Here is a 14460-nt window from a genome sequence, read left to right on the forward strand (position 1 = left end):
TGTTCTGTCATCTGCTATCACTGAGAACAGTCTAGAACGGCAAAGAGGTTGCGTGCCTGCTTAACTGTAGGCCCGCTGAAAAGTCCCTTTGGCTCCCATGAAGTGACTCACCGCACATGAAGTGAAGCCTGTGTATAAACCCTTGCAGGACTGGGAGCCTAAGCTTGCGACGTGTTTTACTTATCTTTACGCACGCATAACTCAAATAGCTTTAATTTAAAAATAGTCTTCTGGGAACTGGGTGGTTCAGGAGATGGAAGATACACGGACTTTCCCACTCAGCATGATGGTTCAAATCGAGCCGTGTCAGTGCTAACTCAACGTTGTTACCATAGGGTATGGGTAAGGCCCCTTCTTTTTGTGTTACCAATTTTGACCTTGAGTTTCACAACACCTGCTAGTCGGTTGTACTAGTTTCCCCCTGAATTTTGGCCACTCACGTACATGAAAATACTGATCATGATAAAGAAATCCAATCCATTACATTAGGTAGGTGTGTTTATGTTAATAAACTAGTCTAATGCAAATGTGAGGTAGTCTTCTTAAGGCCCGGTAGTGGAAGATACGCGCGTGTGCAGATGAGTACTTGAGTGTTAAAAACAGACGTGCAATAACTCCCCAGAGCCGGCTCCCCGCTGTGGAGGGAGAGATGGCGTCTCCGTAACCTGGGCAGGTTGCCGAGCTGAAGTGGGCCCAGAAACGGAAGAGGTGGAGGAGGTAGCATGTGGAGATGACACCTTCGCCTCCTCCGGCTTTTCTGCTTCTGGGCCCACTTTTCTCTATTTGTTGTTTTTCCTCTGTCCTCCCAGCCCCCAGTGTTAATCCTGACATTTACCCAGAGAACTGTGCAGTTAATTTTGACCTGTTTAAATTTTTTTTATAATAAACACTGATAAATTCCTGGGAAATTTTAAGCAACCCCCCCCTGAAAATTGAAGGGCCTTGCCTCTGGGAAATGAGCTGGGGGTTCAGTCCAGTTCCTAGTAGGGAGACAGTGTTGCCTAGTGGGTAAAGCATTGGTCTGGGACTCAGGAGTCCTGGCTTCTATTCTACTCCTGGCTCTGCCACTGACCTGCTGGGTGGCCTTGGGTAAGTTACTTCCCTGTTTTGCCTCAGTTTCCCCATCTGCAAAATGGGGATACTGAGACTGACCTCTCTTTTGCAAAGGGCTTCAAAATCTACTGATGAAAAGCTCTAGATAAGAGTTAGGTGGGGGTGGTCTGATAAAACCCAACCCCCATCACCTCGCATCCTAATTTGGTAGCTCAGCTCCGTGATCAAGGAACAAGTACTATTCTATTCTATATACCTCCATCACCATCAAGACACCTTCCAGGCAGGCATTAAGTGACATGACAAACCTCTCTCATGTGTGGTTTGTTCCTCCCCGTGGGAGGAATTGTGTGCGCGCGGTGGAGCGGTTTGGTTTTTGGGTTGATTTTAAAAGGGCACGCGTGGCTCTGAATATGTGTCAGTGAAAGCAGCTCTGAGAAGTGTGCCTGGTGCTTGGAGTGAACAGTGGATGGTCCTTATTTCCAGTCTAGGACAGACCCCTGAGAAAGCTCTGTCTCTTGCATATACCAGATTTCCCACTCTTCTTATGCCTGCTACCTATCCCTCCAGTTCAGGAGTGAGGCGTATTTATGGGGCGGCATCGGAGAAATTAACACTTCTGCTGCCTGTGGAGGTTGGCGCAGTAGATTTCAGTCTGTCAAAGCAACACCTTCCACTTCGTATTATTTAAAATTGCACTAACTTTGGCATGCATTTAACCTTTCCTATTGCTAAACAGCTGTTAGCTGATCTATTGGTGGATGGAAGAAAGACCAACTTTGAAAAGCGCCTGCTATGCAGGAGTTCTTTTCATCAAGATTTTTCTTAGGTGCTTGAAACCGATGGAAAAACGTTATCATAGTGCAATGGGACGTTATGTATCTAATCCCTGTGTGTCAATTCCGTCCGCCAGAAGGCACGGCAAAGAGTATTACTTGTTGTTTGGTTATCAAGATAACAAACAGAGGCCGTTCAGGGAGACTCCAATGCTTGGCCGATAGTGATTCATAATGTTGGTTGATAAACTTTTCCTGAACTCACCTCCACCGGGCGGAAACAGACGATGATTTATTTGCGGCTCAGCACCGCTAAACTGCTACTCCATCAAACACCCTCTATTTTCATAAACCTTCATGGCTGCAGAGCTGCTGCTGTAGCAACGTATTTAACCCTCCGTTATGTTTTGTAGGCTACAATTACAATGCTAGAGGCCGTGGTTCAGGCTAAGCATTCGGAGGCGAGCCACCTTAGAATCAGCGGTTCAAATCCTGGAAGTCTCATCACCTGTTGGGGGGAGAAAAAGAGAATTTGAATTCCCTGTAGTTAAGATCTTACAGAAACAAGGCCCTATATGGATGTTCAAGAAGTCGTGGTGCTGCTGTACTGGTGTCCGTGGCCAAACTTCCCCTCCTCGTGCTGTTCTATAGTGTGTTGTTTGCCTGGCTGCTGGTCTCCTCCCAAGAGGTGGCTGCATTTCCATGCTAGGTTAAATGATTCCTGGGTATAGGTAATTTGCAATATTCTTTGGGATGCTTTGAGCAGGGGGTTGGACTAGATGACCTTCTGAGGTCCCTTCCAACCCTGATATTCTATGATTCTATGATCTTGTATGATGAAAACTGTTTGAAGCCTTGAACCTGAGTGTCTTTCAGTTTGGGAGAGAAGTTCAAATTCCTGGATGTAAACTCCCCCCCCCTACATTGCAGTTCTGAGTTTGACCCTGACCCTGAAAGAGTCTTTAGGGCAGGTTCAGCTGTGTCCAAATTCTCAAAAGAACAATCGCTCTCACAGGAGCAGCTGAACTCACATTTCTGTTTTTAGGGGGCAAAATCTCTCTAGAATCCAGACTTGAACGCGGGCCCCTGACTCAGCCTTGAGCTCCAGGCTGGCTCCTTGACCCAGCTCCGGCACGGGTCAGACACCAGCTTCCTAAAAATCACAAAAAGGAAATTCAGTTAGAAGGTTCAAACATTTCGTGAGTCATTAGGGGGCCCTGATGCAGGTGCTTTTCCAGACACCTCCGCGCAGCGGGGTAATGTGAGGATGGAGTTTCCTGCTTTGCTTGGATCTAAGCCAGTCACTTTCCCGTAGTTGTATTCTCAAGTGAAACAGCAGATGGACAGTGACTTCCTCGAGCCGTCTCGCACATGGACGCATGTGCAGGCAGACTTTTTTCTTGCTGCTAAAGGGACTGTTCCTTAGAAGTGCCCTGAGGAACATTTTGAGCTTCTTTCTATCTGCTTGGAGGGGAGGGATAGCTCAGTGGTTTGAGCACTGGCCTGCCCAGGGTTGTGAGTTCAATCCTTGAGGGAGCCATTTAGGGATCTGGGGCAAAAATCTGTCTGGGGATTGGTCCTGCGTTGAGCAGGGGGTTGGACTAGGTGACCTCCTGAGGTCCCTTCCAGCCCTGATATTCTATGATTCTAAACTGACACCAAATATTCCCACTGTACAACCCCCTCCCACATCTCAGCCCCTGTCTCTGATGATATCGCCCCTCCAGGCATTCAGGCTCATTGCCACGGTATCTGTGCGTCTGCCCCCATTCCAGCCTCACCACTCCCTTCATTTCCTGTCTCTGGGCCAGCTATCGCTCAGCCTCTTCTGGCTGGAAAAACAGCCCTATATCCCACAGCACCTGGGTCTCCCCTTTCTCTTCCTTTCAGTCACTTCTGTGGCCTGCAAGTCTGCAATCTGGACGACAGACACACATCAGACAAGGCACACCGGAACAATCAGAGGCTGGCTATTGTTTTCAATTGGGATGGGCATTGATGTAGCCATTATAAACCGGTGCTACTGCGGCGTCAACCCTAGGTGGCCCAACACTCTTGAGTCCTTCTCCTGAGACAGACGGATCGAACTGAGCTAGGTCTCTGTGTATTCTCCATCCACATGAGTTTTCTAGGAGCTGCAGTTGGGCGGAATGCTTGGGAAGAGAGCCCACCGTCTGCAGGGAGGGACGGGTAGATGGGAGCAGGACAGGTTCAGAGGGAGTCATCGAGGAGAGGTCTAGAAAAGGGGGAAAAGGAAATCATTCGAGTGAGTCATTACGTGCCCACTGCAGCTGGGCACGGGGGGCAGAATGGGTAAACCGCCCCCAGGCCGGACCTAGGATTTCAAACAGGATGGTCCCTGGGGTGGGGTTAGCCCCTCTCTGGTTAGCTGTTGCTACACTGATTTTTAGCACGCTGGTTCAATCAGACCTAATGCCGGTATATCTCCCCAAGGGAGAAGTGAGACCTCCAGCTACAGTGTAGACACACCCTGAATTGCAAAAGACACATGGAGTCAGACTTTTGATCAGGGCTTCTTAACCCCATGTCGCTGTTGTTCCCGGGTTACTAGTCCATGGTGGATAAAAGTTGGAACAAAGGGCTGGGTGAAGTCATGAAGGCGGGTTAGGAATTCCTTCAGGTGAAGGATGGTCTCATGGGTAAGGGACTCAATGGACTGCACTCCTCTGAGCTCTGACCTCCTTCGACTGGCCATTTAAAAAAAAAAAAATCTCCCTGTGCCTCAGTTTCCCCACCTGTAAAAGGGGCTGATAAAACTTCCTCTTCAGACTGTAACCTCATCAGGATTGTCTCCTCCTATATGTGTGTGCAGCAAAGGGGTCTCAAATTCAGAGACTCTAGCTGCTATGGTAATAGAAATACATAAATAATAATAATGTAAGGCTGGCGTGTGGTGTGAATTCTGGTAGCTTGCTACTAACTCTGCAGCGCCCCGAGGTGTGGATGGGCTGGGATTCGGGCTGGTCTTATTTAACATCTTCATTAAGAAGCTGGAAGGGGCTGGAGCCACGCCTGGCTTAAATGAACACGTCTGCAGCCAAGGTACTAAACAGAGATACTTGAAACTCCAGCAGGGCCAGAGAAATAAATACAAATCTTGGTGCAAACTGCCCTTCCACTCAGGTCCCGCAGTGGCTGGAGAGGAGCTGCCGGAGAGAGAACGTCTGCCAGACTGTTTTGTTGAGGAAGTGGGGGGCAAGGTGGAGTGGGTGCAGTGTTGCTCCCCCCCCAACAACGCCCACAGTTGTCTGCAGAGCCGTGGCAGGGCCCTGTGCCACCGGAGTAGAGCTAGGCCACATTTTTAGCCAAAGCTTTTTGCAGATTCACCTACCCCACAGTGTGTTGTGAATTTGTGTCCATGGTGCCCAATTGTTTTGGGACCCGCCTCCCCCCGGATCTTTAAAATAAATAAAGAACAGAAAAGAAAACCCCTCTAGCCTGTGATTTTGCCGTTCAAAATTTCCTTTAATTTTGGGAAAGGATCACGATCAAAAGTCATCCGAAACAGTCCAGTTGATCTCAAACAAAATGTTTCAACATTTTGATTCAAAAATATCCCTGCTTGGGTTTGACCCCAAACCATTTTTTTTTTTAATTTCAGAATTGCCAGGGAACCAAAACATCCCTTATTTGCCCAGTTCTGTTCCCAGCCCATCATGTCTCCGTTGCTCCCCCAGACACCAGGCGGGTGATGTAATATCTTTGATTGGACCTGGGGTGAGACAAGGACAAGCTTGCCAGCGTACACCGAGCTCTTCTTCGGGTCTAGACTGGGAATTGGGGGGGAAAGCGGTTGGCAGAACTAACCAGCCGCTTGAGGCCAAGTCCCCTGCAAAGGAACCGGGTGCATTGGCCAGCGGGGGCCGTGCTGGGCCCTGCCACTTTCCAAAGAGCGCATCTCATCCCCTTCAGTCCATCCCAACTCAGCAGGGCAGCGCCTGCCCGGAGCTGACTACTGTGGTAGCACCAAGGAGCCCGGCGGGGCACAGGGCTGCCAGGACGGGGCCTTAGTGAGGTGGCATCTTGGGGCACCCACAGCAGAGTGACGGGCGAGGCGGGTTTATGGGGCGCAACGGCTGAAGCCAGAGGGGAACTTGGCCAAAGTTTTTTTGTGGGGTCACAGACAGGGTGACCAGATGTCCCAATTTTATAGGGACAGTCCAGATAGTCGGAGCTTTGTCTTCTAGAGGCGCCTCTTACCCCCCACTCCCTGGCCTGATTTCTCACACTTGCTGTCTGGTCCCCCCCAAGTCACAGACCCAGGAAAATCGTGCCCAGCGGAGCGTTTCCAGCTGTTCCCCGGGATCCCCCAGAGCCCCGGCGCTGCCTTCCCCAGCCGGGCTGGCGGGTGCTGGGCTCCGGACCGGGGCCAGCCCCAGCGGGGGCGGGGAGCCGAGCCCCGCCCAGGCAGCTCGCCTCCGCCGGGCGTGCCGAGCCCTGCCCCAGCTGGCGAGCCCGGCCGGGGCGAGGCGCCAGAGCGCCCGGCGGAGCGCACGGGGATGGAGGCGGCGGCGGCTCTGGCAGCCCTGGCCCTGGGGGTCCTGCTGCTGGCGCTGCCCGGCCCGGGGGCCAGCCTGGAGCGGGGGGCCGCCGAGGTGAGGGGCGCAGCGGGGCGCTGCCCAGCCCGGGGGACTCTGGGGTGCGCGGGGCTGGGGGCATCCTGGGGAGGGACCAGCGGGCTCTGGGGATCCCGGGAGGCTGGGGTGATCCTGGTGGGCATGGGGAGGGGCCAGAGGGATCTGGGGATCCTGGGGGCATCCCGAAGGACATGGGGAGGGGCCAGAGGACTGTGGGGATCCTGGGGGGCTGTGGGGATCCTGGGCGGGGGGGGCTATGGGGAGATCCCGCTATCCCTCGCCCTAAAAAAAATTGGGCTACTTGAGAGACAAACTGAAACTGGCTGGAAGGAAATCGGGCAATTCCTTTATCTGGGTCCATTTGCAGTTGTATTTGGGTTTAAGTTTATTTTTTGTCTTTATGTCACTGCACGTGTGTGTCCTCTCCTGGTCGGTGGGGAGAACTGAGGTGTCAGATTTTGGCACAGAACAGAGGGAGCCTTTAGGGATTTGTGGTTCTTCACATTTCGGCTCTGATTCAGCGAAGATTGACATAGATGCTTAATTTTTAAAACCATGGGTAGTCCAATTGCATTAACTGGAGTTGCTCATGGGCTTAAAATGAAGCATCTGCTTAAAGTTAGGCGCGTGCATACAATCCTGCAGGATCCTGGTTTTAATGTATTACCTGCAAGATCTGGGAGAAGCTTCCTCCCCCACCCCCCAGGTGATTATCAGCATTGCCAACCCCAACTGCTCCAGAACCATGAGCCCAGCTCCTAGAATTGTGAGACTGGCATAAAATCATGAGATTAAAAAAAAAAATGGAATTCTTTTTATTCCCATCTGGGTTTTGAGCCGGGGTGTGTGTGTGGGTGACATTTTTAAGCACCTCTCCTCAGTCCTGAGGGTTAGAAAACAGGAAGGATGGACCAGTGTTCCAGTGTTTAGGGCCTGGGACTTGGGAATCCTATATTCAAATCCCTGCTCTGCTACCGACTTCCTGTGTGGCCTTGGGCACGTAGTCTGTCTCTGCCTCAGTTCCGCATCTGTAAAATGGGGATAATAGCACTCTGTCACAGCAGGTTGGAAGGATGAATGCATTAGAGTGTGACATGCTCAGATACTACAGTCCTGCAGGCCACATAAGTACCTTCAACATTTATTTTTGTTTTTACATGAAAGTGGAGATGAGTGCTCTGAGATCTGCTGATGAATGTGTTATCTAAAAGTGACGTGGTGGTGGTGTTAATAATAATCCTCAATTAATCACATGACTCCAGAAGCTGAGGCTTTAAGAAAAAACATCAAATCTGGCCAGACTTGCCATTAAAACCACAGGAGTTGGTAACACTGGACTATATAAACTAGGCGCATAAGTTGATGTGCAAATTGTTAATCACTTTATTTCCTGGCTTGGCCTTTGTTTTTCTATGTGTTAGTAGTGACTGTAATGGCAATAAAAAATAAAGTTGAAAAGCTACATCTGAAATGTCTGAATTTTAAATCATTATTATCCCCTCTATGCACATGGAGAAAAGGAGGGTGTGGATTCAGATCGGATTCGAATTTGGGAGAGTTCGGTCCCGGTCCCATGCTGAGGGTGCTGGCCAATGTTTAGGTGATTCAGGAAAGCACTTTGCCAATTCTCCTTGCAGTCAGCGGGACTTTCTTAAAACAGTGGTATGTGTGCTTCGGTCCCATTGGCATCAATTAAAGTTAATCACATGCTTACAGTTAAGCACGTGCGGAAGTGTTTTCCGGAATCTGGCTCTCTATGAACAATGCAATAAAGGACAAAATCCCTGTAGCTTGACGAAGGAAACACCCTAAGGCCATTAGAAATAGGCAGAAAGACTGTTTAGAAAAGAAAGGCAGAGAAAGGGGTGACAGAGAAGTGAGGGGGAATGTAAGGCATAGCTGAAACCTTCTCATTGAGGAATTTTTTATACGTCCTCCCCCAGTATCGCTGTGGTGTCTGGCTCCCATTTCTCTCCCCCTTTACATGCTCAGTCTTGAGCACAAATTGAGTGTACTTCCCGAGGTGTATTTATATGTGCTGAGAAATCCTCCAAAATATTCCTAAATCTGCCTTCGCTTGGTATAGTAGCTTCTCCAATCTAGCCACTCTGTCCGTGTGTATAAAGCTGATCTTGCCAGCACGGGCAGGAGTGGATTTCATATTTTTGTTTGTTATTGAGTGTTGGGATTAGCCTGCTGTGCTGTGACAGGTAGTGTGCATTCCCTCTCCCTTGTTGTATCATTCGGCTTCAGTGGAATTGGTGCTGCCTTTAAAGGAACTAAACACTAGGGCTGTCTATTAATCGCAGTGAACGCCAGCGATTAACGCAAAACAAATTAACTAGATTTAAAAAAAAGTTACGATTAATCGCAGTTTTAATCGCACTGTTAATGAGTAATAGAATTCCAGTTTAAATGCATTATAAATGTGTTTGGATGTTTTTCTACCTTTTCAAATATACTGATTTCAATTACAACACAGAATTTGAAGTGTACAGTGCTCACTTTATATAGGGTGACCAGATAGCAACTGTGAAAAAACGGGACAGGGGATGGGGGGGCGGGGGAGGGAATAGACGCTTATATTAGAAAAAGTCCCAAAAAACGGGACTGTCCCTTTAAAAACAGGACATCTGGTCACCCTAAGTCTATATTATTTTGATTACAAATATTTGCATTGTAAAAAAGATAACCATGCAAAGCAGTGTGAACCAACACACCTTCATTTTCATCATCTGACTCCGATGCCACCAACATAAATTAACTCATTATTTTTTAACCAGAGTTGTCAGCATGGAAGCACGTCCTCTGCCCCTTCATGCTTCAACCACCATTCCATTCGAATGTTTAGCATATCTGGCCCATAAATACCTTGCAGTGCCGGCTACAATAGTGCCATGTGAATGCCTGTTCTCTTTTTCAGGTGACATTGTAAATAAGAAGCAGGCAGCAGTATCTCCCGTAAATGTAAAGAAACTTATTTGTGTTAGCGATTGGCTGATCAAGAAGTAGGACTGAGTGGACTTGTAGGCTCTGAAGTTTTACATTGTTTTGTTTTTGAGTGCAGTTATGTAACAAAACATATTTGTAAGTTGCACTTTCATGGTAAAGAGATTGCACTGCAGTGTATGAGGTGAATTGAAAAATATTATTTCTTTAGTTTATCTTTTTTACAGTGCAAATATTTGTAATCAATAATAATATAAAGTGAACACTGCACACTTTGCATTCTGCGTTGTAATCAATTTATTTGAAAATGTAGAAAAACATCCAAAAATATTTATAATACATTTAAATTGGTTTTCCGTTACTGTTTAAAACTGCAATTAATCATGACTATTTTTTTAATCTCACCATTAATTGTGATTATTTTTTTTAAATCGTTTTGCATCCCTACCAAAACCCTCACTCTTGTGGGGGTAACCTCATACTCCTACCACAGTAGGAAACAGAGGATGTTGGAGTGGCAGAAATCAAATATGTTCCACTTTACTGAACCGTGTTTCTATCACGTTGGCCACATCACAGGCTTTTCATCAGAGCATGCCCTGGAAGGATTAGGTTTTATCAGCACATGTCGATAAATGTCAGTTTCAGCATATACACACAAAGGGAGGGAAAAGTGTTTGGATAATAATTGAAATTTACAGATCGGCAAAAAAAATGCTGCTTGAAAACTAATTCCAGCTTGATTTAAGGCTGTTTGCTTTCTCTTTTTGACGTGTGATGTTGACAATTTGTGTGTGAATGGCTGTAAAGTTTTAACTTTTTGAATTTCAGAGTCTACTGTCATTAAATAATTATTGTCAGACACCCCCCCCCCCCACAATTTCATGCAACTGTGAACATTTAAATTGGGGGAAAGTGCTTAAAATGCATACTTTTGCACAAATGTGATAATTTAAATTGAGAAAAATGCTTAAAAATAAATATCACGATTATCTGTTGAAATGATAAAAAAAAAATCAAATTCCGCCAACGTTGTTAATAACGGTGACTCAGAGATGGTGATGAGTGTGATATAAGAACCTATATAGAATAGACCTTATGGGGAAGGCACTGGACTTGGATTGATTAGTTTACACGCCCAGCTTGGCCACAGACTGTCCATGTGCAAATCACTTAGGCCTTCTCTCCATTTAAAAATTAGATGGATTTAGCTGCGTGGTTCAGGTCTGTGAGAAATTCCACAGCCTAAGTCCTAACCCACGGGGTAGACACAACTAGGTCAGTGGAAGAATTCTTCCGTAAACCTAGCTACCGCCTCGACAGAAAAACCCCTTCTGTCACTGTAGGAGGCATCTACACCATGGCAGCCCAGCTGCCGCGCCGTAACTGACCTGCTAGAGCAGCTGTAGCCAGGAGGGCATAGACATAGCCTAAACTCTTTGGGACAGGAACTGTCTCTTGCCGAGTGTCTATGCAGTGTCTCGCTCAATGGGATGTTAGCAGAAATACAATAGCACGTATAGACCAAGAGTGACACCCCCACAAACTTTCTTTGTGAAAGATTAAAATTAAAATGTTTAAAAAAATTCCTGTGCTGGAATAATTCTTTCAATTTAACACCAGGATATTTCCTACCTTAACACGAGGAAAAGTAGCCCAGGCGTGGAGGGAGAGGTAATTAGTCAATTTCCTGTAAGGAATAACAGTCATCATTTTATTGATCCTGTAATCTAAGGAGGAATAAAAGGCTCATTAGATCATAGCTGCTAACAATGGCCAGTGATAGCACCGAGGTGTCACACAGTTCAAAGATTTCAACGTGAACCTCCACATGAATAATTGTGAGGCGATTACATGAGTCACAGATGTGAATGTGCAGTGTGAACAATCAAACTTTCTTTACAGCTGGTTCATGACACAATCATTGCTTATTCCTGAAAATAACACCCTGAAGTCAAATGTCTGAAAGCCTCTGGGACCAGTCAGATTTCGCTTTACAGATTTTTATATTGACTAATGGTGACGGATTCTATTTTTTCCTCTCTTGATAGCCCTTTAAAAACAAAAACAATCCCCTCCCCGCAAAGATTAATTTTTAATAAAAAGAGCAACATGTGCAAACTGGTTGGGCAGATATTTGGGCGTTTGTAGGGTCAGGGTCTCTTTCTACACCCTGGCAAAACTCCCCCAAGCGCCTTAAACCATCTTCTGATGTCACTTGCACCACAATAACTTCTGCCTCTCCTGGGTATGAGTGAGATGACCCCTGGGCCACCGAGTGGGGAATGCAGGCTCTGTCCCAAGTCGCTCAATGCAAAGCTGAGAAGGCTGTCTTCATTGACAATGGCAGTTATGTTCCCAGTGTCCGTGCTGAGTGAGGGGAGGGTACAGTAACCAGAGCGCGGAGGCCGGAAGACGAAAGGAGGGGGGAGGCATACAGTTCACGAGCAAAGGGGAAATTCTAGTTTACGCTGATGTGAAATTTATTTATTTAATATTAAAACAACTGAGAAGAATCTCTTTGATTGCTCAGTGGAAAATAACACGTCACGGATGACACAAAGGTCTGAAACTGCACATTTCAACCTCCTCATGGTGGCTGTATTTTTTTAATTTTTTTTATAGGGATATACTATTTATTATTACTGTTCTAGTACCATCCATGCTCTGCTTGGTGCTTTCCAAACAAGCGGGAAGCCAATGGGCCAGGTTGGTATAGTGCCGTTGCAGGTCTGGTCCATTGAAATTGATGAAGATACTCGATTTACACCCGCTGAAGATCTAGCCCACAGTCCCTGCCCGGAAAAGGCAGGTCAAAAAGACAAACCAAGTATGAAGAGCTTGGAAAAGGCTTAAAATATACAGTCAAAATGTACACGTGTTCTATCTTCATTCCAACCATTCTCTGTTGGTTAATTTCATGTTGGAGTGGGAGTGGGTCTTGAGGGACATGCAGGAGAAAGCGTTCCTTCCGGAGGAATTTCATAGGCAGGAGTGGAAAAGTAAAGCAGGGTGTTGTTTTAACCAATCTTGGTCCTCGTTTTCTGTTGAATTTGGTTTGTGTACCTTTTCGATGACAGAGGAAACTAGAGCTGTACTTGAAGTTTCGAATGAGGACTTGCTCCAAGAGGTTATGCCGTCAAGAATGCAGCTTGGGCGTGTGGGAAGCAGACAAACAAGAAGTCTTTGCATCCACCTAAATCACATGTTTAGAAAGCAGTGAAGAGATAAGCAGTTAGCATGGATCCTACCAGTCCAGGGCTTACCCTCCCATAGCACTCTTCACCCAAGCATCTCACCCTGCTTTGTAAGCGTTAATTAAATCCTTATCAGTCCTGTGAAGTAGGTAAGTATTGTTATCCCTGTTGGAGGGAAACTGAGGCACGGGAGTTAAGGGCCTTCTTTTCAGAGGTTCTGAGCACCTGCAGCTCCCATTGACTTTCAATGAAGCTATTGGCCCTCTGCGTGTCTTAGCTGCCCCTAAGCATAGGTGCTGGAAGTAGGGGTGCTGCGGGTGCAGCCACACCCCCTGGCTTGACGTGGTTTCCATCATATCCGGGGTTTACAGTTTGGTTCAATGGCTCTCAGTCCCCCCACTCTACAAATTGTTTCTTGTGCTGACCATTGGTAACGCTGATCTTGCAGCAAGGAACTCATTGGTTTAACTGCCGAATTGGAATGCACATGGATTCACTTGCGTGGCAGTCATTTTATCCATATAATAACAGCTGGCTCTTAGACAGCGCTTTGCATCAGCAGATCTCAGAGCACTTTGCAAAGGAGGTCAGGGGCAGTATCCCCATTTTAAATCTGGGGAAACTGAGGCACTTCCTATTCCAAAATGTATAACCCCCAACACAACTACTTATCCGGGGGCTCATAGAATTGACTTGATTCCAGTGCTGATACCTGGATTTGGAAGAAAGGGAAATACGAAAAAAAGGTTCCTTGTAGATTTCTGAGACCGATAGCCAGAGAGAAGCTGAGGTCCAAAGGACGTGGCATCCAGTTGAAACTATCATTCAAGTGAAGGAGGAGGGCTTTCGGAGAGTTTCTGATCTAAAACAATTACAATCTGCCTGAAATCCCGCTGTCTTGGGGTTAAGGATTCAACCTGCAACTAAAATCTGCTGCTTCTAATTGTGGTTTCCAAGGGGAGGAAATTCGAATTGTATTTGCTTCTTGCCTATGGACACTTTAAAGTGAGGAAACACCTTGCCCTCAGCCTGAAATCTCCATAGGGATGTTTTCCCCGGCGGTAATTTTTGCTCCCTTGTAGTGTTATCCGAGGCGAGGCCAGGATGTTGGAGCTTTGTCTTTCCTTCCAGCTGCAGGTAACCCGGGCCAAGCTTCAGTGGGCTTTGGGTCAAGCCCTGACCAGGAAAGCAGGATCTCTATCATAGGTACTTACAAGGCCCCCATTGCCTTAATATCTGAGTCCCCAGATCCTCAAAGGTATGAAGGTGCCGACTGCCGAGCTCCCGTTGAAATCAATGAACGTTAGGTGCCTATCTACCTTCGAGGAGCTGGGCCTGAGTGCGTCATGCTTGCTGATGTATTTATCTAGGGTTACCATTCGTCTGGATTTACCCGGACATGTCCTCCTTTTTGTGCTAAAAATAGCGTCCGGGGGGAATTTGTAAAGCACTCACAATGTCCGGGATTTCCCCCCTCCCCGGCAGAGCAGAGCGAGTGGCTGGGAGGGCTGCAGGAAAGTCCCGGGCTGGACTCCGGAGCAGCTGGAGAGGAGCCGGATCCGCCCTGCATTCTGAGCAAGTGTCTCAGCACAAAGTGCAGCCCTCCCCTTTTGCAACTGGGAGCGGTTACTGCCATGCAACGTAGCAAAACGGGAGCGAGAGCACTTTGTGCTGATACAAGGGCAGCTCTCCCCTGCAGCCCGGTCCGGATCAGGGACCGGGTTTTGTTGTGCAGGGCCAGGGACCGGGTTTTGTGTTGTGCAGGGGAGCTCAGCCACGTGTCCGGCTCGCACAGAGCCCAACACCCTGTTCTGAGCAGCAGGGTAAGGGGGGGCAGGAGAAGGGGCAGGGAGGTTCTGGAGGGGGCAGTCAAGAAACGGGGGGGGG

General features: G+C 47.5%; 1 protein-coding gene across 1 annotated transcript in view; it reads left to right on the top strand.

Annotated features, from left to right (window-relative positions):
* Window positions 1-6316: 6316 nt before the first annotated feature.
* Window positions 6317-14460, top strand: part of MMP28 (matrix metallopeptidase 28) — a 44900-nt gene continuing 36756 nt past the window's right edge. The window contains exon 1 of the mRNA XM_034752847.1: window positions 6317-6445. Within this exon, the coding sequence (XP_034608738.1) occupies window positions 6350-6445 (96 nt within the window). The 5' untranslated portion in view covers window positions 6317-6349. The remainder of the gene's footprint in view (window positions 6446-14460) is intronic.

Source organism: Trachemys scripta, chromosome 18 (assembly GCF_013100865.1).
Source record: "Trachemys scripta elegans isolate TJP31775 chromosome 18, CAS_Tse_1.0, whole genome shotgun sequence".
NCBI classification, from domain to species: domain Eukaryota; kingdom Metazoa; phylum Chordata; order Testudines; family Emydidae; genus Trachemys; species Trachemys scripta.